Source organism: Oncorhynchus mykiss, chromosome 15, assembly GCF_013265735.2.
Source record: "Oncorhynchus mykiss isolate Arlee chromosome 15, USDA_OmykA_1.1, whole genome shotgun sequence".
Taxonomy (NCBI): Eukaryota; Metazoa; Chordata; class Actinopteri; order Salmoniformes; family Salmonidae; genus Oncorhynchus; species Oncorhynchus mykiss.
Window position 1 is genome coordinate 68,749,669 of NC_048579.1, and position 25,950 is coordinate 68,775,618.

A 25,950-nucleotide genomic window follows, 5' to 3' on the forward strand; every position below is an offset into this window, starting at 1 on the left:
GGGGGACATGGAAACCCATGAAATATGTGTTCATGATATTAAAACCTATCAAAGCCCTCCAGGTTGATTTCCTGGCCAAACGGGCCCCTAACGAGCTGGATCAGAGCAGGAGTTTGTCAGCATCTATCTGATGAATTGGATGGAACTATTAAGAGATGTTCATGTAATTGGCACTCGTTCCAACGGCATTGGCAGTCCCAACTGTAACCAGACCACAACCATGTCAATGTCAAAAAATAACCCATGTTAAAAGTGAAGTGGGGATATTAACACATGTTAAATACTAAAAGTGACGTGGGGATATTAACACATGTTAAATACTAAAAGTGACGTGGGGATATTAACACATGTTAAATACTAAAAGTGACGTGGGGATATTAACACATGTTAAATACTAAAAGTGACGTGGGGATATTAACACATGTTAAATACTAAAAGTGACGTGGGGATATTAACACATGTTAAATACTAAAAGTGACGTGGGGATATTAACACATGTTAAATACTAAAAGTGACGTGGGGATATTAACACATGTTAAATACTAAAAGTGACGTGGGGATATTAACACATGTTAAATACTAAAAGTGACGTGGGGATATTAACACATGTTAAATACTAAAAGTGACGTGGGGATATTAACACATGTTAAATACTAAAAGTGACGTGGGGATATTAACACATGTTAAATACTAAAAGTGACGTGGGGATATTAACACATGTTAAATACTAAAAGTGACGTGGGGATATTAACACATGTTAAATACTAAAAGTGACGTGGGGATATTAACACATGTTAAATACTAAAAGTGACGTGGGGATATTAACACATGTTAAATACTAAAAGTGGCGTGGGGATATTAACACATGTTAAATACTAAAAGTGACGTGGGGATATTAACACATGTTAAATACTAAAAGTGACGTGGGGATATTAACACATGTTAAATACTAAAAGTGACGTGGGAATATTAACACATGTTAAATACTAAAAGTGACGTGGGGATATTAACACATGTTAAAAGTGACGTGGGGATATTAACACATGTTAAATACTAAAAGTGACGTGGGGATATTAACACATGTTAAATACTAAAAGTGACGTGGGGATATTAACACATGTTAAATACTAAAAGTGACGTGGGGATATTAACACATGTTAAATACTAAAAGTGGCGTGGGGATATTAACACATGTTAAATACTAAAAGTGACGTGGGGATATTAACACATGTTAAATACTAAAAGTGACGTGGGGATATTAACACATGTTAAATACTAAAAGTGGCGTGGGGATATTAACACATGTTAAATACTAAAAGTGACGTGGGGATATTAACACATGTTAAATACTAAAAGTGACGTGGGGATATTAACACATGTTAAATACTAAAAGTGACGTGGGGATATTAACACATGTTAAATACTAAAAGTGACGTGGGGATATTAACACATGTTAAATACTAAAAGTGACGTGGGGATATTAACACATGTTAAATACTAAAAGTGACGTGGGGATATTAACACATGTTAAATACTAAAAGTGACGTGGGGATATTAACACATGTTAAATACTAAAAGTGACGTGGGGATATTAACACATGTTAAATACTAAAAGTGACGTGGGGATATTAACACATGTTAAATACTAAAAGTGACGTGGGGATATTAACACATGTTAAATACTAAAAGTGACGTGGGGATATTAACACATGTTAAATACTAAAGTGACGTGGGGATATTAACACATGTTAAATACTAAAAGTGACGTGGGGATATTAACACATGTTAAATACTAAAAGTGACGTGGGGATATTAACACATGTTAAATACTAAAAGTGAAGTGGGGATATTAACACATGTTAAATACTAAAAGTGACGTGGGGATATTAACACATGTTAAATACTAAAAGTGACGTGGGGTTATTAACACATGTTAAATACTAAAAGTGGCGTGGGGATATTAACACATGTTAAATACTAAAAGTGACGTGGGGATATTAACACATGTTAAATACTAAAAGTGACGTGGGGATATTAACACATGTTAAATACTAAAAGTGACGTGGGGATATTAACACATGTTAAATACTAAAAGTGACGTGGGGATATTAACACATGTTAAATACTAAAAGTGACGTGGGGATATTAACACATGTTAAATACTAAAAGTGACGTGGGGATATTAACACATGTTAAATACTAAAAGTGACGTGGGGATATTAACACATGTTAAATACTAAAAGTGACGTGGGGATATTAACACATGTTAAATACTAAAAGTGACGTGGGGATATTAACACATGTTAAATACTAAAAGTGACGTGGGGATATTAACACATGTTAAATACTAAAAGTGACGTGGGGATATTAACACATGTTAAATACTAAAAGTGACGTGGGGATATTAACACATGTTAAATACTAAAAGTGGCGTGGGGATATTAACACATGTTAAATACTAAAAGCTCAAACAAAAGAACAAGGGGACTGACCGATATTGTCAGGATGAATGGCAGGGAGAATAGGCATCAAAATAGTATCAAATAGCACTGAAACAGAGACTTGGCTACAGAACGAACAGAGACAGAGCCAGGGAGAGAGAGGGAGGGAGGGAGACACCTAGAAAGAGCCCGGGGTGGGAGGGAGGCACAGAAAAAGCCAGGGAGAGAGATGGAGAAGAGCGATCGGAGTGTAAGGGAGGGAGGAGGGAGGGTGAGGGAGATGGAGACACCTAGAGAGAGCCAGGGACAGAGATGGAGAAGAATGGTTGGAGTGTGAGGGAGGGAGGGAGGGAGTTGGAGAAGAATGATGGGAGTGTGAGGAAGGGAGGGAGGGGAGAGGGACGGAGGAAGGGGGAGAACGAGAGAGAGGGAGAGAGAGAGACAGTGAGAGAGAGAGATAGATAGAGAGACAGAGAGAGAGAGAGAGATACAGAGAGAGAGAGAGAGAGAGAGAGAGAGAGTCTTTGCACAGGGCTGTGAGGTGGAGGATAAAACAAAAGCCTGTTGGAGGGAGGCCTGGCTAATCGCCCACCAGGTCTGTGTGTCTCAGTCTGACAGGGAGCTAAAGATTCTCCTCACCTCCACACACACACACACACACACACACACACACACACACACACACACACACACACACACACAATCTCTCTCTCTCTCTCTCTCTCTCTCTCTCTCTCTCTCTCTCTCTCTCTCTCTCTCTCTCTCTCTCATTCTTTTCTCTCTCACCCCTCGCTGTGTCACTTTTTCTCTCTGTCTCTGCCAGATCACTGCAGCCTCTGCCAATAGTTTCCACATTCTACTCCACACCTTTTCCCACTCTGTGTCCTGCTCTCTCCCTCTGTCATTTTCTCTCTCTCTCTATCCTCTACAACTCACCCATGCTGCTAATTATCCATCCTAAGTGGGTCCCAGGGATTAGAAATCTCTCAGTAGAGAGAGGGAGGAAAGAGGGGGAGAGAGACAGAGAGAAGGTAGAGAGCGAGAGAATGACAGAGAGGATTTTTACTGAACACTGAGATACAGTGTGATGACAACACAGTGTCTTCATAAGAAGAGAGCATTGCTTCCCAGGTGCCCTGCTGTTCGGTGGGAAATGTAGCTATGGCAGGGAGTGACTGATTGATTGATGGGAAAGTCACCGTGTGTGTGTGTGTGTGTGTGTGTGTGTGTGTGTGTATGTGTGTGTGTGTGTGTGTGTGTGAGAGAGAGAGAGAGAGAGAGCGAGAGACTAGGTGAAGGGGGCATTCAGTCTCCTCTGTACCCAAGGCAGAGTGATGTACCTTGAAGTGCCACCCCCCTTCCTCCTCTCTGATCCTCTTCAGTGATTGGCTGAGGGGTGAGGCTAGGTGATCAACAATAGAAAGGTTAATTTCTGGTCTTTCTCTCCCTCTCCTTCCTTCCTCTGCAAGGTCTTAATAGCCTGTCCTGACAAAAACAGCTCTTGCAGAACAGAATGGCGTCTCTGAAGACTCCATATTAAGAGCCCCTTCAGTTATTCTGTTGTTCTGCTTGGAGTCAGTCACTCTCCACAGAAAGCTGCCAGCAGCTGCCTACTGAGCATCTCTCAACACATCACACAGCCAGGGTGGCAGGAGAGGATATAGGAGGGGCCTGGGAACACCCACACGCAAAGCAGTGTGTGTGTGTATATGTATCTGTCTGTCTTCCTGTGCTCGCTTGTGTGTGTGTGTGTGTGTGTGTGTGTGTATGTGTGTGTGTGCCAGTGTATATGTATCTGTCTGTCTTCCTGTGCTCGCTTGTGTGTGTGTGTGTGTGTGTGTGTGTGTGTGTGTGTGTGTGTGTGTGTGTGTGTGTGAGTCGCTGTAAGTGTGGGAGACAAGCAAAGGAGAGGGTGGGGGGCAGTTTATTTTTGTCCTCATCATTATTTATCACTGGGAGCGGGGGAGGGGGGAATAAACACGTACACATTATATCAGCTTAATGGCGTTATAAATCTGAGGCTGGGATCCAAGCCGGGATATATGACAGGTGTCATCAAGCCCACTGAGAGGCACTTGGCCTCGAGTACACCTTGAGTGATGGGTGTTGGTGTTGGGGGGGTTATTGAGGTGATGACATGCTCACTCCAGGGGGATTTACTGGGGGGGGGGGGGGTCACACCAGGCCGGACCCTCAGAGAGAAACAAGAGGAGTGGGGGGGTGATTGCAGCGATGACGTCACCGCTGTAGTGGTTAAGTATGTGTCACAATCGCCTGGAGTGGTGAGTGCAGAGAGCATTGGGCGGAGGGCAGAGGGCAGAGAGAAGAGGGCAGAGGGCAGAGGGCAGAGGGCAGAGGGCAGAGGGCAGAGAGCAGAGGGCAGAGGGCAGAGAGCAGAGGGCAGAGAGCAGAGAGCAGAGGGCAGAGGGCAGAGAGCAGAGGGCAGAGGGCATAGAGCAGATGGCAGAGGGCAGAGAGCAGATGGCAGAGGGCAGAGAGCAGAGGGCAGAGGGCAGAGAGCAGAGGGCAGAGGGCAGAGAGCAGATGGCAGAGGGCAGAGGGCAGAGGGCAGAGGGCAGAGGGCAGAGGGCAGAGGGCAGAGGGCAGAGGGCAGAGAGAAGAGGGCAGAGGGCAGAGGGCAGAGGGCAGAGGGCAGAGGGCAGAGGGCAGAGGGCAGAGAGCAGAGGGCAGAGGGCAGAGAGCAGAGAGCAGAGAGCAGAGAGCAGAGGGCAGAGAGCAGAGGGCAGGGGGCATAGAGCAGATGGCAGAGGGCAGAGAGCAGATGGCAGAGGGCAGAGAGCAGAGGGCAGAGGGCAGAGAGCAGAGGGCAGAGGGCAGAGAGCAGATGGCAGAGGGCAGAGAGCAGAGGGCAGAGGGCAGAGGGCAGAGGGCAGAGAGAAGAGGGCAGAGGGCAGAGGGCAGAGGGCAGAGGGCAGAGGGCAGAGGGCAGAGGGCAGAGGGCAGAGAGCAGAGAGCAGAGGGCAGAGAGCAGAGAGCAGAGGGCAGAGGGCAGAGAGCAGAGGGCAGAGGGCATAGAGCAGATGGCAGAGGGCAGAGAGCAGAGGGCAGAGGGCAGAGAGCAGAGGGCAGAGGGCAGAGAGCAGAGGGCAGAGGGCAGAGAGCAGAGGGCAGAGAGCAGAGAGCAGAGGGCAGAGGGCAGAGAGCAGAGGGCAGAGGGCAGAGAGCAGAGGGCAGAGAGCAGAGAGCAGAGGGCAGAGGGCAGAGAGCAGAGGATACTGGGGAAATCGTCTTTATTTGGATTCCCAAACGGCCAAAACAACAGGCGATAAATAGACAGAAAAATAGTCCGACCCAACACAGGGCACAAACGGACAGGAACACAAACACACACACCCTGACTAACATAAAACAATCCCGCACAACAATAGGCGGGCCTAACAGGCTTAAATAGACATGAATCAAGAAACAAAATAAGAGACAGGTGCAACTAATAAGACCAAACGAACAGAAAAGGAAAAAAGGATCGGTGGCAGCTAGTAGACAGGCGACGACGACCACCGAGCGCTGCCCAAACAGGCAGGGGAGCCACCGCCGGTGGGAGTCGTGACAGTATGTGTGTGTGTGTAGGTACTATAGAGTGAAGCTGTAAGTGGAATATGTGGATGGTGTTCTTGAAAGGCGGGTTGGGGGGGGGGGGGGGGGGCTGAGCACAGAGTGAAATCTAAAATTCTAAGTCTGTCATGGGCATTGCTCTTGTCAGATTGACAGATGATGCCAGAGACGTTGTATGCCTGTGATTAGTGACGTTTATCACTTGTAATAGTATTCTAAGGCAGCGGTTACTGTGATTTGTGGTGAGGTGTGATTTGTGGTTGTGATTTGTAGTGTGGTGTGATTTATGGTGTGGTGTGATTTGTGGTGTGGTGTTATTTGTGGTATGGTGTGATTTGTGGTGAGGTGTGATTTGTGGTGAGGTGTGATTTGTGGTGTGGTGTGATTTGTGGTGTGATGTGTGGTGTGATTTGTGGTGTGATTTGTGGTGAGGTGTGATTTGTGGTGTGATTTGTAGTGTGGTGTGATTTGTGGTGTGGTGTGATTTGTGGTGTGGTGTTATTTGTGGTATGGTGTGATTTGTGGTGAGGTGTGATTTGTGGTGAGGTGTGATTTGTGGTGATGTGTGATTTGTGGTGAGGTGTGATTTGTGGTGAGGTGTGATTTGTGGTGTGATTTGTAGTGTGGTGTGATTTGTGGTGTGGTGTGATTTGTGGTGTGGTGTTATTTGTGGTATGGTGTGATTTGTGGTGAGGTGTGATTTGTGGTGAGGTGTGATTTGTGGTGATGTGTGATTTGTGGTGTAGTGTGATTTGTGGTGTGGTGTGATTTGTGGTGAGGTGTGATTTGTGGTGTGGTGTTATTTGTGGTGTGGTGTTATTTGTGGTGTGGTGTGATTTGTGGTGAGGTGTGATTTGTGGTGATGTGTGATTTGTGGTGTAGTGTGATTTGTGGTGTTGTGTGATTTGTGGTGAGGTGTGATTTGTGGTGAGGTGTGATTTGTGGGTGATTTGTGGTGAGGTGTGATTTGTGGTGTGGTGTGATTTGTTGTGATGTGTGATTTGTGGTGAGGTGTGATTTGTGGTGAGGTGTGATTTGTGGTGAGGTGTGATTTGTGGTGTGGTGTGATTTGTTGTGATGTGTGATTTGTGGTGAGGTGTGATTTGTGGTGTGGTGTTATTTGTTGTGATGTGTGATTTGTGGTGAGGTGTGATTTGTGGTGAGGTCTTATTTGTGGTGTGGTGTGATTTGTGGTGAGGTGTGATGATGTGTATCACATCATCCTCATCCTGACAAGTTAGTACTTCTACACTCTAACTTTACATTGGATGAAAAAATGTTTTACAGCTCTCCGTGTTATTGACTAGGTGTGAAGTCACTTTCCATTGGATGTTTTAAAAGCTCTCGGTAATGTTATTGTGAAATCATAACAGGAATACAGACAAAGACTTTATGTACATTGTATAAGTCCACAATTGTTCCGCTTGGACAGTCAACTTACTTCAGGGATTCATTCAAAATGATATCACAAATGATGTCAGACACTTCACAACCGATCGTACCCTCCAGTTCCCCTTGTTTCTGTCTGAAATGACACCGTATTCTCTATGTATAGTGCACTATAGTGTATATGACATTGCGTGCCATCCAGATTTATCAGAAAATAGGGCTCCTCCATTTTCAACAGAAATTATTCATATCGCCTCAGTTTTGTAAAGCAAACATTATTTGTGCCACTCTGTAATTTATCTATAATGACTTTTTGAATAGTGTCATGAAGTGTTTTATATGCAAGCCAGCCAGTCATTCAGTGTAGCCCAATCAAGTGGTTTTTAATGAACTTCAAACAAGTGTTATCGGCCAACGTGGCGGCTCCGCTTCACTTCTCAACTCCAGGAACGAGAGGACACCTTATCTGCTCTCCCCTTCTTTTCTTCCTCTCTCTCTGTCTCTCTCGCTTTCTCTCTCTCTTCTCTGTCTCTCTCTCTTTCTCTGTCTCTCTCTCTTTCTCTCCCTCTCTCTCTTTCTGTCTCTTTCTCTGTCTCTCTCTCTTTCTCTGTCTCTCTCTCTTTCTCTGTCTCTCTCTCTTTCTCTGTCTCTCTCTTTCTCTGTCTCTCTCTCTATTAGTTTTTTCTCTCTGTCTGCCATATTCTCCTTCGCTCAATCTCTCCATATAATATCTCTTATTATCTCTGCCTCATTCTCTCTCTCTCATTCTATCTCTCCCAGTGTTCTCACTCAGTTCCTCTCTTTCTTTATCTGAGCCCACAGTTTAACAAAGTAAAATTGTCTCACCAGGAGATGGGAGTTGTATTTATGCACAGCACTGTAGACTCTACCCATCAACACAGAACTTCATCAGCACTGTAGACTCTACCCATCAACACACAGGCACAGAACTTCATCAGCACTGTATACTCTACCCATCAACACAGAACTTCATCAGCACCGTAGACTCTACCCATCAACACAGACACATAACTTCATCAGCACTGTAGACTCTACCCATCAACACAGAACTTCATCAGCACTGTAGACTCTACCCATCAACACAGAACTTCATCAGCACTGTAGACTACCCATCAACACAGACACAGAACTTCATCAGCACTGTAGACTCTACCCATCAACACAGAACTTCATCAGCACCGTAGACTCTACCCATCAACACAGACACAGAACTTCATCAGCACTGTAGACTCTACCCATCAACACAGAACTTCATCAGCACCGTAGACTCTACCCATCAACACAGACACATAACTTCATCAGCACTGTAGACTCTACCCATCAACACAGAACTTCATCAGCACTGTAGACTCTACCCATCAACACAGACACAGAACTTCATCAGCACCGTAGACTCTACCCATCAACACAGGCACAGAACTTCATCAGCACTGTAGACTCTACCCATCAACACAGAACTTCATCAGCACTGTAGACTACCCATCAACACAGACACAGAACTTCATCAGCACTGTAGACTCTACCCATCAACACAGAACTTCATCAGCACTGTAGACTCTACCCATCAACACAGAACTTCATCAGCACTGTAGACTACCCATCAACACAGGCACAGAACTTCATCAGCACTGTAGACTCTACCCATCAACACAGAACTTCATCAGCACTGTAGACTACCCATCAACACAGACACAGAACTTCATCAGCACCGTAGACTCTACCCATCAACACAGAACTTCATCAGCACCGTAGACTCTACCCATCAACACAGAACTTCATCAGCACTGTAGACTCTACCCATCAACACAGGCACAGAACTTCATCAGCACTGTAGACTCTACCCATCAACACAGAACTTCATTAGGACTGTAGACTCTACCCATCAACACAGAACTTCATTAGGACTGTAGACTCTACCCATCAACACAGAACTTCATTAGGACTGTAGACTCTACCCATCAACACAGAACTTCATCAGCACTGTAGACTCTACCCATCAACACAGAACTTCATTAGGACTGTAGACTCTACCCATCAACACAGAACTTCATTAGGACTGTAGACTCTACCCATCAACACAGAACTTCATCAGCACTGTATACTCTACCCATCAACACAGAACTTCATTAGGACTGTAGACTCTACCCATCAACACAGAACTTCATTAGGACTGTAGACTCTACCCATCAACACAGAACTTCATCAGCACCGTAGACTCTACCCATCAACACAGACACATAACGTCATCAGCACTGTAGACTCTACCCATCAACACAGACACAGAACTTCATCAGCACTGTAGACTACCCATCAACACAGACACAGAACTTCATCAGCACCGTAGACTCTACCCATCAACACAGAACTTAATCAGCACCGTAGACTCTACCCATCAACACAGAACTTCATCAGCACTGTAGACTCTACCCATCAACACAGGCACAGAACTTCATCAGCACTGTAGACTCTACCCATCAACACAGAACTTCATCAGCACTGTAGACTCTACCCATCAACACAGAACTTCATCAGCACCGTAGACTCTACCCATCAACACAGACACAGAACTTCATCAGCACTGTAGACTCTACCCATCAACACAGAACTTCATCAGCACCGTAGACTCTACCCATCAACACACAGACACAGAACTTCATCAGCACTGTAGACTCTACCCATCAACACACAGACACAGAACTTCATCAGCACCGTAGACTCTACCCATCAACACAGACACATAACTTCATCAGCACTGTAGACTCTACCCATCAACACAGAACTTCATCAGCACTGTAGACTCTACCCATCAACACAGACACAGAACTTCATCAGCACCGTAGACTCTACCCATCAACACAGGCACAGAACTTCATCAGCACTGTAGACTCTACCCATCAACACAGAACTTCATCAGCACTGTAGACTACCCATCAACACAGACACAGAACTTCATCAGCACTGTAGACTCTACCCATCAACACAGAACTTCATCAGCACTGTAGACTCTACCCATCAACACAGAACTTCATCAGCACTGTAGACTACCCATCAACACAGGCACAGAACTTCATCAGCACTGTAGACTCTACCCATCAACACAGAACTTCATCAGCACTGTAGACTACCCATCAACACAGACACAGAACTTCATCAGCACCGTAGACTCTACCCATCAACACAGAACTTCATCAGCACCGTAGACTCTACCCATCAACACAGAACTTCATCAGCACTGTAGACTCTACCCATCAACACAGGCACAGAACTTCATCAGCACTGTAGACTCTACCCATCAACACAGAACTTCATTAGGACTGTAGACTCTACCCATCAACACAGAACTTCATTAGGACTGTAGACTCTACCCATCAACACAGAACTTCATTAGGACTGTAGACTCTACCCATCAACACAGAACTTCATCAGCACTGTAGACTCTACCCATCAACACAGAACTTCATTAGGACTGTAGACTCTACCCATCAACACAGAACTTCATTAGGACTGTAGACTCTACCCATCAACACAGAACTTCATCAGCACTGTATACTCTACCCATCAACACAGAACTTCATTAGGACTGTAGACTCTACCCATCAACACAGAACTTCATTAGGACTGTAGACTCTACCCATCAACACAGAACTTCATCAGCACCGTAGACTCTACCCATCAACACAGACACATAACTTCATCAGCACTGTAGACTCTACCCATCAACACAGACACAGAACTTCATCAGCACTGTAGACTCTACCCATCAACACAGAACTTCATCAGCACTGTAGACTACCCATCAACACAGACACAGAACTTCATCAGCACCGTAGACTCTACCCATCAACACAGAACTTCATCAGCACCGTAGACTCTACCCATCAACACAGAACTTCATCAGCACTGTAGACTCTACCCATCAACACAGGCACAGAACTTCATCAGCACTGTAGACTCTACCCATCAACACAGAACTTCATTAGGACTGTGGACTCTACCCATCAACACAGAACTTCATTAGGACTGTAGACTCTACCCATCAACACAGAACTTCATTAGGACTGTAGACTCTACCCATCAACACAGAACTTCATCAGCACTGTAGACTCTACCCATCAACACACAGACACAGAACTTCATCAGCACTGTAGACTCTACCCATCAACACACAGACACAGAACTTCATCAGCACCGTAGACTCTACCCATCAACACAGACACATAACTTCATCAGCACTGTAGACTCTACCCATCAACACAGAACTTCATCAGCACTGTAGACTCTACCCATCAACACAGACACAGAACTTCATCAGCACCGTAGACTCTACCCATCAACACAGGCACAGAACTTCATCAGCACTGTAGACTCTACCCATCAACACAGAACTTCATCAGCACTGTAGACTACCCATCAACACAGACACAGAACTTCATCAGCACTGTAGACTCTACCCATCAACACAGAACTTCATCAGCACTGTAGACTCTACCCATCAACACAGAACTTCATCAGCACTGTAGACTACCCATCAACACAGGCACAGAACTTCATCAGCACTGTAGACTCTACCCATCAACACAGAACTTCATCAGCACTGTAGACTACCCATCAACACAGACACAGAACTTCATCAGCACCGTAGACTCTACCCATCAACACAGAACTTCATCAGCACCGTAGACTCTACCCATCAACACAGAACTTCATCAGCACTGTAGACTCTACCCATCAACACAGGCACAGAACTTCATCAGCACTGTAGACTCTACCCATCAACACAGAACTTCATTAGGACTGTAGACTCTACCCATCAACACAGAACTTCATTAGGACTGTAGACTCTACCCATCAACACAGAACTTCATTAGGACTGTAGACTCTACCCATCAACACAGAACTTCATCAGCACTGTAGACTCTACCCATCAACACAGAACTTCATTAGGACTGTAGACTCTACCCATCAACACAGAACTTCATTAGGACTGTAGACTCTACCCATCAACACAGAACTTCATCAGCACTGTAGACTCTACCCATCAACACAGAACTTCATTAGGACTGTAGACTCTACCCATCAACACAGAACTTCATTAGGACTGTAGACTCTACCCATCAACACAGAACTTCATCAGCACCGTAGACTCTACCCATCAACACAGACACATAACTTCATCAGCACTGTAGACTCTACCCATCAACACAGACACAGAACTTCATCAGCACTGTAGACTCTACCCATCAACACAGAACTTCATCAGCACTGTAGACTACCCATCAACACAGACACAGAACTTCATCAGCACCGTAGACTCTACCCATCAACACAGAACTTCATCAGCACCGTAGACTCTACCCATCAACACAGAACTTCATCAGCACTGTAGACTCTACCCATCAACACAGGCACAGAACTTCATCAGCACTGTAGACTCTACCCATCAACACAGAACTTCATTAGGACTGTGGACTCTACCCATCAACACAGAACTTCATTAGGACTGTAGACTCTACCCATCAACACAGAACTTCATTAGGACTGTAGACTCTACCCATCAACACAGAACTTCATCAGCACTGTAGACTCTACCCATCAACACAGAACTTCATTAGGACTGTAGACTCTACCCATCAACACAGAACTTCATCAGCACTGTAGACTACCCATCAACACAGACACAGAACTTCATCAGCACCGTAGACTCTACCCATCAACACAGAACTTCATCAGCACCGTAGACTCTACCCATCAACACAGAACTTCATCAGCACTGTAGACTCTACCCATCAACACAGGCACAGAACTTCATCAGCACTGTAGACTCTACCCATCAACACAGAACTTCATTAGGACTGTAGACTCTACCCATCAACACAGAACTTCATTAGGACTGTAGACTCTACCCATCAACACAGAACTTCATTAGGACTGTAGACTCTACCCATCAACACAGAACTTCATCAGCACTGTAGACTCTACCCATCAACACAGAACTTCATTAGGACTGTAGACTCTACCCATCAACACAGAACTTCATTAGGACTGTAGACTCTACCCATCAACACAGAACTTCATCAGCACTGTAGACTCTACCCATCAACACAGAACTTCATTAGGACTGTAGACTCTACCCATCAACACAGAACTTCATTAGGACTGTAGACTCTACCCATCAACACAGAACTTCATCAGCACCGTAGACTCTACCCATCAACACAGACACATAACTTCATCAGCACTGTAGACTCTACCCATCAACACAGACACAGAACTTCATCAGCACTGTAGACTCTACCCATCAACACAGAACTTCATCAGCACTGTAGACTACCCATCAACACAGACACAGAACTTCATCAGCACCGTAGACTCTACCCATCAACACAGAACTTCATCAGCACCGTAGACTCTACCCATCAACACAGAACTTCATCAGCACTGTAGACTCTACCCATCAACACAGGCACAGAACTTCATCAGCACTGTAGACTCTACCCATCAACACAGAACTTCATTAGGACTGTGGACTCTACCCATCAACACAGAACTTCATCAGCACTGTAGACTCTACCCATCAACACAGAACTTCATTAGGACTGTGGACTCTACCCATCAACACAGAACTTCATTAGGACTGTAGACTCTACCCATCAACACAGAACTTCATTAGGACTGTAGACTCTACCCATCAACACAGAACTTCATCAGCACTGTAGACTCTACCCATCAACACAGAACTTCATTAGGACTGTAGACTCTACCCATCAACACAGAACTTCATTAGGACTGTAGACTCTACCCATCAACACAGAACTTCATTAGGACTGTAGACTCTACCCATCAACACAGAACTTCATTAGGACTGTAGACTCTACCCATCAACACAGACACATAACTTCATCAGGACTGTAGACTCTACCCATCAACACAGAACTTCATCAGCACTGTAGACTCTACCCATCAACACAGAACTTCATCAGCACTGTAGACTACCCATCAACACAGACACAGAACTTCATCAGCACCGTAGACTCTACCCATCAACACAGACACAGAACTTCATCAGCACTGTAGACTCTACCCATCAACACAGACACATAACTTCATCAGGACTGTAGACTCTACCCATCAACACAGAACTTCATCAGCACTGTAGACTCTACCCATCAACACAGAACTTCATCAGCACTGTAGACTCTACCCATCAACACAGACACATAACTTCATCAGGACTGTAGACTCTACCCATCAACACAGAACTTCATTAGGACTGTAGACTCTACCCATCAACACAGAACTTCATTAGGACTGTAGACTCTACCCATCAACACAGACACATAACTTCATCAGCACTGTAGACTCTACCCATCAACACAGACACATAACTTCATCAGCACTGTAGACTCTACCCATCAACACAGAACTTCATCAGCACTGTAGACTCTACCCATCAACACAGACACAGAACTTCATCAGCACCGTAGACTCTACCCATCAACACAGGCACAGAACTTCATCAGCACTGTAGACTCTACCCATCAACACAGAACTTCATCAGCACTGTAGACTACCCATCAACACAGACACAGAACTTCATCAGCACTGTAGACTCTACCCATCAACACAGAACTTCATCAGCACTGTAGACTCTACCCATCAACACAGAACTTCATCAGCACTGTAGACTACCCATCAACACAGGCACAGAACTTCATCAGCACTGTAGACTCTACCCATCAACACAGAACTTCATCAGCACTGTAGACTACCCATCAACACAGACACAGAACTTCATCAGCACCGTAGACTCTACCCATCAACACAGAACTTCATCAGCACCGTAGACTCTACCCATCAACACAGAACTTCATCAGCACTGTAGACTCTACCCATCAACACAGGCACAGAACTTCATCAGCACTGTAGACTCTACCCATCAACACAGAACTTCATTAGGACTGTAGACTCTACCCATCAACACAGAACTTCATTAGGACTGTAGACTCTACCCATCAACACAGAACTTCATTAGGACTGTAGACTCTACCCATCAACACAGAACTTCATCAGCACTGTAGACTCTACCCATCAACACAGAACTTCATTAGGACTGTAGACTCTACCCATCAACACAGAACTTCATTAGGACTGTAGACTCTACCCATCAACACAGAACTTCATCAGCACTGTATACTCTACCCATCAACACAGAACTTCATTAGGACTGTAGACTCTACCCATCAACACAGAACTTCATTAGGACTGTAGACTCTACCCATCAACACAGAACTTCATCAGCACCGTAGACTCTACCCATCAACACAGACACATAACTTCATCAGCACTGTAGACTCTACCCATCAACACAGACACAGAACTTCATCAGCACTTTAGACTACCCATCAACACAGACACAGAACTTCATCAGCACCGTAGACTCTACCCATCAACACAGAACTTAATCAGCACCGTAGACTCTACCCATCAACACAGAACTTCATCAGCACTGTAGACTCTACCCATCAACACAGGCACAGAACTTCATCAGCACTGTAGACTCTACCCATCAACACAGAACTTCATCAGCACTGTAGACTCTACCCATCAACACAGAACTTCATCAGCACCGTAGACTCTACCCATCAACACAGACACAGAACTTCATCAGCACTGTAGACTCTACCCATCAACACAGAACTTCATCAGCACCGTAGACTCTACCCATCAACACACAGACACAGAACTTCATCAGCACTGTAGACTCTACCCATCAACACACAGACACAGAACTTCATCAGCACCGTAGACTCTACCCATCAACACAGACACATAACTTCATCAGCACTGTAGACTCTACCCATCAACACAGAACTTCATCAGCACTGTAGACTCTACCCATCAACACAGACACAGAACTTCATCAGCACCGTAGACTCTACCCATCAACACAGACACATAACTTCATCAGCACTGTAGACTCTACCCATCAACACAGAACTTCATCAGCACTGTAGACTCTACCCATCAACACAGACACAGAACTTCATCAGCACCGTAGACTCTACCCATCAACACAGAACTTCATCAGCACCGTAGACTCTACCCATCAACACAGAACTTCATCAGCACTGTAGACTCTACCCATCAACACAGGCACAGAACTTCATCAGCACTGTAGACTCTACCCATCAACACAGAACTTCATTAGGACTGTAGACTCTACCCATCAACACAGAACTTCATTAGGACTGTAGACTCTACCCATCAACACAGATCTTCATTAGGACTGTAGACTCTACCCATCAACACAGAACTTCATCAGCACTGTAGACTCTACCCATCAACACAGAACTTCATTAGGACTGTAGACTCTACCCATCAACACAGAACTTCATTAGGACTGTAGACTCTACCCATCAACACAGAACTTCATCAGCACTGTATACTCTACCCATCAACACAGAACTTCATTAGGACTGTAGACTCTACCCATCAACACAGAACTTCATTAGGACTGTAGACTCTACCCATCAACACAGAACTTCATCAGCACCGTAGACTCTACCCATCAACACAGACACATAACTTCATCAGCACTGTAGACTCTACCCATCAACACAGACACAGAACTTCATCAGCACTGTAGACTCTACCCATCAACACAGAACTTCATCAGCACTGTAGACTACCCATCAACACAGACACAGAACTTCATCAGCACCGTAGACTCTACCCATCAACACAGAACTTCATCAGCACCGTAGACTCTACCCATCAACACAGAACTTCATCAGCACTGTAGACTCTACCCATCAACACAGGCACAGAACTTCATCAGCACTGTAGACTCTACCCATCAACACAGAACTTCATTAGGACTGTGGACTCTACCCATCAACACAGAACTTCATTAGGACTGTAGACTCTACCCATCAACACAGAACTTCATTAGGACTGTAGACTCTACCCATCAACACAGAACTTCATCAGCACTGTAGACTCTACCCATCAACACACAGACACAGAACTTCATCAGCACTGTAGACTCTACCCATCAACACACAGACACAGAACTTCATCAGCACCGTAGACTCTACCCATCAACACAGACACATAACTTCATCAGCACTGTAGACTCTACCCATCAACACAGAACTTCATCAGCACTGTAGACTCTACCCATCAACACAGACACAGAACTTCATCAGCACCGTAGACTCTACCCATCAACACAGGCACAGAACTTCATCAGCACTGTAGACTCTACCCATCAACACAGAACTTCATCAGCACTGTAGACTACCCATCAACACAGACACAGAACTTCATCAGCACTGTAGACTCTACCCATCAACACAGAACTTCATCAGCACTGTAGACTCTACCCATCAACACAGAACTTCATCAGCACTGTAGACTACCCATCAACACAGGCACAGAACTTCATCAGCACTGTAGACTCTACCCATCAACACAGAACTTCATCAGCACTGTAGACTACCCATCAACACAGACACAGAACTTCATCAGCACCGTAGACTCTACCCATCAACACAGAACTTCATCAGCACCGTAGACTCTACCCATCAACACAGAACTTCATCAGCACTGTAGACTCTACCCATCAACACAGGCACAGAACTTCATCAGCACTGTAGACTCTACCCATCAACACAGAACTTCATTAGGACTGTAGACTCTACCCATCAACACAGAACTTCATTAGGACTGTAGACTCTACCCATCAACACAGAACTTCATTAGGACTGTAGACTCTACCCCTCAACACAGAACTTCATCAGCACTGTAGACTCTACCCATCAACACAGAACTTCATTAGGACTGTAGACTCTACCCATCAACACAGAACTTCATTAGGACTGTAGACTCTACCCATCAACACAGAACTTCATCAGCACTGTAGACTCTACCCATCAACACAGAACTTCATTAGGACTGTAGACTCTACCCATCAACACAGAACTTCATTAGGACTGTAGACTCTACCCATCAACACAGAACTTCATCAGCACTGTAGACTCTACCCATCAACACAGACACAGAACTTCATCAGCACTGTAGACTCTACCCATCAACACAGAACTTCATCAGCACTGTAGACTACCCATCAACACAGACACAGAACTTCATCAGCACCGTAGACTCTACCCATCAACACAGAACTTCATCAGCACCGTAGACTCTACCCATCAACACAGAACTTCATCAGCACTGTAGACTCTACCCATCAACACAGGCACAGAACTTCATCAGCACTGTAGACTCTACCCATCAACACATAACTTCATTAGGACTGTGGACTCTACCCATCAACACAGAACTTCATTAGGACTGTAGACTCTACCCATCAACACAGAACTTCATTAGGACTGTAGACTCTACCCATCAACACAGAACTTCATCAGCACTGTAGACTCTACCCATCATTACAGAACTTCATTAGGACTGTAGACTCTACCCATCAACACAGAACTTCATCAGCACTGTAGACTCTACCCATCAACACAGAACTTCATTAGGACTGTAGACTCTACCCATCAACACAGAACTTCATTAGGACTGTAGACTCTACCCATCAACACAGAACTTCATTAGGACTGTAGACTCTACCCATCAACACAGAACTTCATTAGGACTGTAGACTCTACCCATCAACACAGACACATAACTTCATCAGGACTGTAGACTCTACCCATCAACACAGAACTTCATCAGCACTGTAGACTCTACCCATCAACACAGAACTTCATCAGCACTGTAGACTACCCATCAACACAGACACAGAACTTCATCAGCACCGTAGACTCTACCCATCAACACAGACACAGAACTTCATCAGCACTGTAGACTCTACCCATCAACACAGACACATAACTTCATCAGGACTGTAGACTCTACCCATCAACACAGAACTTCATCAGCACTGTAGACTCTACCCATCAACACAGAACTTCATCAGCACTGTAGACTCTACCCATCAACACAGACACATAACTTAATCAGGACTGTAGACTCTACCCATCAACACAGAACTTCATTAGGACTGTAGACTCTACCCATCAACACAGAACTTCATTAGGACTGTAGACTCTACCCATCAACACAGACACATAACTTCATCAGGACTGTAGACTCTACCCATCAACACAGACACATGACTTCATCAGGACTGTAGACTCTACCCATCAACACAGAACTTCATTAGGACTGTAGACTCTACCCATCAACACAGACACATCACTTCATCAGGACACTCTGTCTCTCTGTCTCCATTCTCTCCTCTCATCTCCATCAGCAACTGACTATTTTTACTCAGCCATTCACCTGAGTTGATAGGATGTTAATTTTAGACACACAATTGCCAAGTGAGCCGAACATGCTCTCTCTCTCTCTCTCTCTCTCTCTCCTTTACCCCCTCTCTCTCGCTCTCTCTCTCTCTCTCTCTCTGCCTCTCTCTCTCCATCTCTCTCTGTCTCTCTGCCTCTCTCTCTCTCTCTCTCTCTCTCTCCCTCTTTCTCTGCCTCTCTCTTTCCTTTACTCCATCTCTCTCTCTGCTCGCTCTCTCCCTCTCCCTCTGTCTGTCTCTGCCTCTCTCTTTCTATCTCTCTTTCTCTTTTCTCATCAAAGCAGAAGCAGCTTTCATTGAACCTCTGTTGTTGTGTAAATGGAAACACACTGCCCTATTTCTATCATGTCACTGACACTGTTCTTTTACAAGTCAGTGTAATAATAATGCACTGCTCTCTTGACCTCCTATCGATATCCTATCGTTGGTATGATTGGCCCACTCCAACTCACATGCCATTCAAACCTTGTTAATGGCTATAGAGGCAACCAACACTAACTCTACCAGATATAACTACCCAACCACTAGAGGTAACCAACACTAACTCTACCAGATATAGCCACCCAACCACTAGAGACAACCAACACTAACTCTACCAGATATAACTACCCAACCACTAGAGGTAACCAACACTAACTCTACCAGATATAACTACCCAACCACTAGAGGTAACCAACACTAACTCTACCAGATATAACTATCCAACCACTAGAGGTAACCAACACTAACTCTACCAGATATAGCCACCCAACCACTAGAGGTAACCAACACTAACTCTACCAGATATAACTACCCAACCACTAGAGGTAACCAACACTAACTCTACCAGATATAGCCACCCAACCACTAGAGACAACCAACACTAACTCTACCAGATATAACTACCCAACCACTAGAGGTAACCAACACTAACTCTACCAGATATAACTACCCAACCACTAGAGGTAACCAACACTAACTCTACCAGATATAACTATCCAACCACTAGAGGTAACCAACACTAACTCTACCAGATATAGCCACCCAACCACTAGAGGTAACCAACACTAACTCTACCAGATATAACTACCCAACCACTAGAGGTAACCAACACTAACTCTACCAGATATAACTACCCAACCACTAGAGGTAACCAACACTAACTCTACCAGATATAACTACCCAACCACTAGAGACAACCAACTCACATGCCATTCAAACCTTGTTAATGGCTATAGAGGCAACCAACACTAACTCTACCAGATATAACTACCCAACCACTAGAGACAACCAACACTAACTCTACCAGATATAGCCACCCAACCACTAGAGGTAACCAACACTAACTCTACCAGATATAGCCACCCAACCACTAGAGACAACCAACACTAACTCTACCAGATATAACTACATAACCACTAGAGGTAACCAACACTAACTCTACCAGATATAACTACCCAACCACTAGAGGTAACCAACACTAACTCTACTTGATATAACTACCCAACCATAGTCGCCAAAACACATTCATAATTCCTACCATTTATAATGTTGTTTCACAGTTAGATATGGTGTCTATATTAACCTTGTGGATGTGAGGCGTGACATGGGCCTGTAGGGAGATTTCAACAGGGTTGAACTCTACTCGGACGTAGCTTCACTGTTGTCCTAGAATGGCCCTACGGTATGATGTTGACTTCAAAGTATAACCCAAAATATCATAACATAGTCAATACTTCTTGTTAACGTTTTCTCTCTCGACAACCACGAGTAAAGTAAACTATGCCAAATCCACAGTGTGAAACAAGTGTGTATTGGGAGTAACACACTGTTGACGTCTGGCTCCTGTCGTTTTGGTCCTCCTGACCAGCTCTCCCTGTGGCTTTTACAGGAGTGTCCCCAGCTGCTGCCCACCGAGCGCATCCTGGTGCCGGTCAATGTGGTGAAGCCCATCACCCTGCGGGCCAAGAACCTTCCCCAGCCACAGTCAGGACAGCGGGGCTATGAGTGTCTGCTCACCATCCAGGGCGTGGAGCAGCGGGTGCCCGCGCTCCGCTTCAACAGCAGCTGTGTTCAGTGCCAGAACACCTCGGTGAGTATAGGGGGTGATGGTGTGTTTTAGGGAAGTTTATGGATGTGTATGTTTAGGTGTACACAATCAATGGAAATTGTGGATATAAGGCATGTTGGAAGGAATGTATTTGATATTTGCATTGATCTTTTAGTCACTAAGCGACATACAGTTAGTGCAATCATCTTCAAGCTAGGTGGTACAACCACATGCACTAGATATACAAGAGTATGTGGACATCCCTTCAAATTAGGGAATTTTGCTATTTCAGCCAGACCTGTTGCTGACAGGTGTATACAATCGAGCACACAACCATGCAATCTCCATAGACAAACATTGGCAGTAGAATGGCCTTACTGAAGAGCTCAGTGACTTTCAACGTGGCACCGTCATAGGATTCCAACAAATCAGTTGCTGTGCTGTTATTGTGAAGTGGAAACGTCTAGGAGCAACAACAGCTCAGCCACAAAGTGGTAGGCCACACAAGCTCACAGAATGGGACGGCCGAATGCTGAAATGCGTAGCTAGTAAAAATCGTCTGTCCTCGGTTGCAGCACTCACTCCCGAGTTCCAAACTGTCCCTGGAAGCAACGTCAGCACAATAACTGTTCGTCGGGAGCTTCATGAAATGGGTTTCCATGGCCGAGCATGAATCACACTTCACCATCTGCCAGTCCGATGGATTAATATAGATTTGGCGGACTCCAGGAGAACGCTATCTGTCGGAATGCATACTGCCAACTGTAAAGTTTGGTGGAGGATAAATAATTGTCTGGGGCTGTTTTAGTTCCAGTGAAGGGAAATCTTAATGCTACAACATATATAGTTGGAATTTGTGCTTCCAACTTTGTGGCAACAGTTTGGGGAAGGCCCTTTCCTGTTTCAGCATGACAATGCCCCCGTGCACAAAGCGAGGTCTATACGAAAATGGTTTGTCGAGATCGCTGTGGAAGAATTTGACTGGCCTGCACAGAGCCCTAACCTCAACCCCATCGAATACCTCTGGGATGAATTGGAACGCTGACTGCTAGCCAGGCCTACTCGCCCAACATCAGTGCCCGACCTCACTAATGTTTTTGTGGCTGAATGGAAGCAAGTCCCCGCAGCAATGTTCCAACATCTAGTGGGAAGCCTTCCCAGAAGAGTGGAGGCTGTTATAGCAGTAAAGGAGGGACCAACTCTATATTAATGCCCATGATTTTGGAATGAGATGTTCGACGAGCAGATGTCCATATACTTTCAGTCATGTAGTGTATCACAGTAGGTATAAACAAAGTCAAGTGCGAGTGTTAGTTCACAAGATATATACATATCGGTAGGGAGGGGCAGTTGCTCTTGCTGCTGTTCTTGTAATGGATGTGAGCTTCGACTGGAAGCCAGTGGAGTGTGCTGAGAAGCGGGGTGACGTGGGATAACATGGGAAGTTTGAACACCAGGCAGGCTGCAGTATTCTGGATAAATTGCAGGGGTTTGATGGCACAAGCGGAGAGCAAAGCCAACAGTTGCGGTAGTCCAGACGGGAGGTGACTCGTACTCTGTGAGGTAGGCTCATACTCTACGGATGTTGAGGAGCACGACCTGCAGGAGCGAGTCACTGCTTTGGTGTTTGCAGTGAATGCCAGGGTGTTGTCCAGGGTCATGCCAAGGTTCTTTGCACTCTGGGAGGGGGACATCGTGGAGTTGTCAACCGTGATGGGGCAGTCTTGGAGCGGAGAGGCCTTCCGTGGGATGAAGAGAAGCTCTGTTTTGTTGAGCTTGAGGTGGTGGGCCGACATCCAAGCTGAGATATCTGCCAGGCACGCAGGGATGCGTGTCACCACCTGGGTGAAGAAGGGGGGAAGGAGAAATGTAGTTGAGTGTCATCCGCATAGCAATGATAGAAGAGGCCATATTAGGATATGACAGAGCCCAGTGACTTGAGCTATAGAGAGAAGAGGAGAGGGCCTAGAACTATGCCCTGGGGGACACCAGTAGTGAGTAGTGAGAGTATGTGGTGCAGATCCTCTCCACGTCACCTGGTAGGAGCGGCCTGCCAACTAGGATGCAATCCAAGAGTGTGCAGAGCCTAAGACACCCAGCCCTGAGAGGCTGGAGAGGAGGATCTGATGGTTCACGGTGTTGAAGGCAGAGGATACATCTAGGAGGATGAGAACAGAGGAGAGAGTCAGCTTTGGCAGTGCGGAGTGCCTCCAGGATCATTCGGAGAGAGATAACGAGAGAGTTGGTCCGAGACATATTTGAAGTTATTTGTGAAAGTGAGAAGATGCACAACTCTATCTCAGGTCTGTCTGGAGAGCCATTGACTGTAGAATCTCAATACAGGTTCCTCATTTCTAGTAATCAGTGCTATTGAGCTAGTACCTACAGTACACTGTCTGGAACCAGTCCTCCATGCCCAAGGATATGTCTCTCATTGTACATGTGCACAGAGCCTTGATGAGTTTAAATGCCCTCTCTAAATTCCAGCTTCCCTCAGCATTCAGTTCTGGAACAATGGTTGGTATGAAATGAAAGACTCCCAATGAAAGGGTTTCTATGCTGAATGATATGCTAATATGATATGCTACTGTTGAATGGGAGTGTCTCAAACACTAGCTTTGATACGTAGTTGTCTGTGAAGATGTCCTCTACCTGGCTTGAGTGTTTACAGTACTTCTGCTCTACAAATGCCTTTTCCTCTACCCCCCCTCTCTCTTTCTCTCTGGTGCTCTCTCTCTCTCTCTCTCTCTCTCCCCCTTTCTCTACCCCCCTCTTTCTTTCTCTCTGGTGCTCTCTCTCTCTCTCTATCCCCCTTTCTCTCGCTCCCCGTTCTCTCCATCTCACCCCCCCATCTCCCCCTCTCTGGGTCCCCATGGCGACAACAGTACTCATATGATGGGATGGAGATGAGCAGCCTCCCTGTGGACCTGACGGTCATCTGGAACGGAGACTTCAGCATCGACAACCCTGCCGAAAATAAAGGTCAGGACCCCCCCCCTCACACCCACACACCCACATCCACACACACCCCACCCGATCACCGCCGTTGCCTGTGTAGCCGGTCTCCATGGCAACAGGCGGGCAGTTGCGGCGGTATCCATCCCCCTGACACCGGCACAGACACAGGAGTGGCATTACTTTGCTGCGGTGGGCGGCGGCGTCTGGTTATAACTTTGCCTCTTCTCTCATCTCCCTCTTTCTCTCCCTTACTCTCCATCTCTCACACCTAATTTCCCTCTTTCTCTCCCTTACTCTCCATCTCTCACACCTAATTTCCCTCTTTCTCTCCCTTACTCTCCATCTCTCACACCTAATTTCCCTCTTCTCTCATCTCCCTCTTTCTCTCCCTTACTCTCCATCTCTCACACCTAATTTCCCTCTTTCTCTCCCTTACTCTCCATCTCTCACACCTAATTTCCCTCTTCTCTCATCTCCCTCTTTCTCTCCCTTACTCTCCATCTCTCACACCTAATTTCCCTCTGCTCTCATCTCCCTCTTTCTCTCCCTTACTCTCCATCTCTCACACCTAATTTCCCTCTGCTCTCCCTCTCTCTCTCTCTCTCTCTCTCTCTCTCTCTCACTCTCTCTCCGTTTCTCTCTCTCCCCCTCTCTCTCTCCCCCTCTCTCTCTCGCTCCCTCTCCTTTCTCTCTCTCTCTTCCTCCCTTTTCCCTCCTTCTGTTCACCTCGTTAGCTTCACACCACTTGTCTCGCCACGTCCTCTTCCCTTTTCCCATCGCACCATCTCTCCAGTCGCCATCTCTTTCCCTCTCCCTGTCTCTCTCTCCCCCTCTCTCTCTCACTCCCTCTCTCCTTTCTCTCCTCCTCTCCTCTCTCCCTGTCTCTCTCTCCCCCTCTCTCTCTCACTCCCTCTCTCCTTTCTCTCCTCCTCTCCTCTCTCTCTGTTTCTCTCTCTCCCCCTCTCTCTCCCTCTCTCCTTTCTCTCTCTCTCCTCCTCTCCTCTCTCTCTGTTTCTCTCTCTCCTCCTCTCCTCTCTCTGTTTCTCTCTCTCCTCCTCTCCTCTCTCTCTGTTTCTCTCTCTCCTCCTCTCCTCTCTCTCTGTTTCTCTCTCTCCTCCTCTCCTCTCTCTCTGTTTCTCTCTCTCCCTCTCTCCTTTCTCTCTCTCTCCTCC

The 25,950-nt window shown here is 45.7% G+C and overlaps 1 protein-coding gene across 2 annotated transcripts in view; it reads left to right on the plus strand.

The window, feature by feature from the left end:
* LOC110506716 (plexin-A4) overlaps window positions 1–25,950 on the plus strand; it is a 488,023-nt gene that overhangs the window by 351,028 nt on the left and 111,045 nt on the right. The window contains exons 10-11 of one of the 2 annotated variants that reach the window (XM_036945082.1): window positions 21,641–21,862; window positions 24,706–24,802. In XM_036945082.1, the coding sequence (XP_036800977.1) occupies window positions 21,641–21,862; window positions 24,706–24,802 (319 nt within the window). The remainder of the gene's footprint in view (window positions 1–21,640; window positions 21,863–24,705; window positions 24,803–25,950) is intronic. The other variant, XM_036945083.1, reaches the window with a different exon arrangement.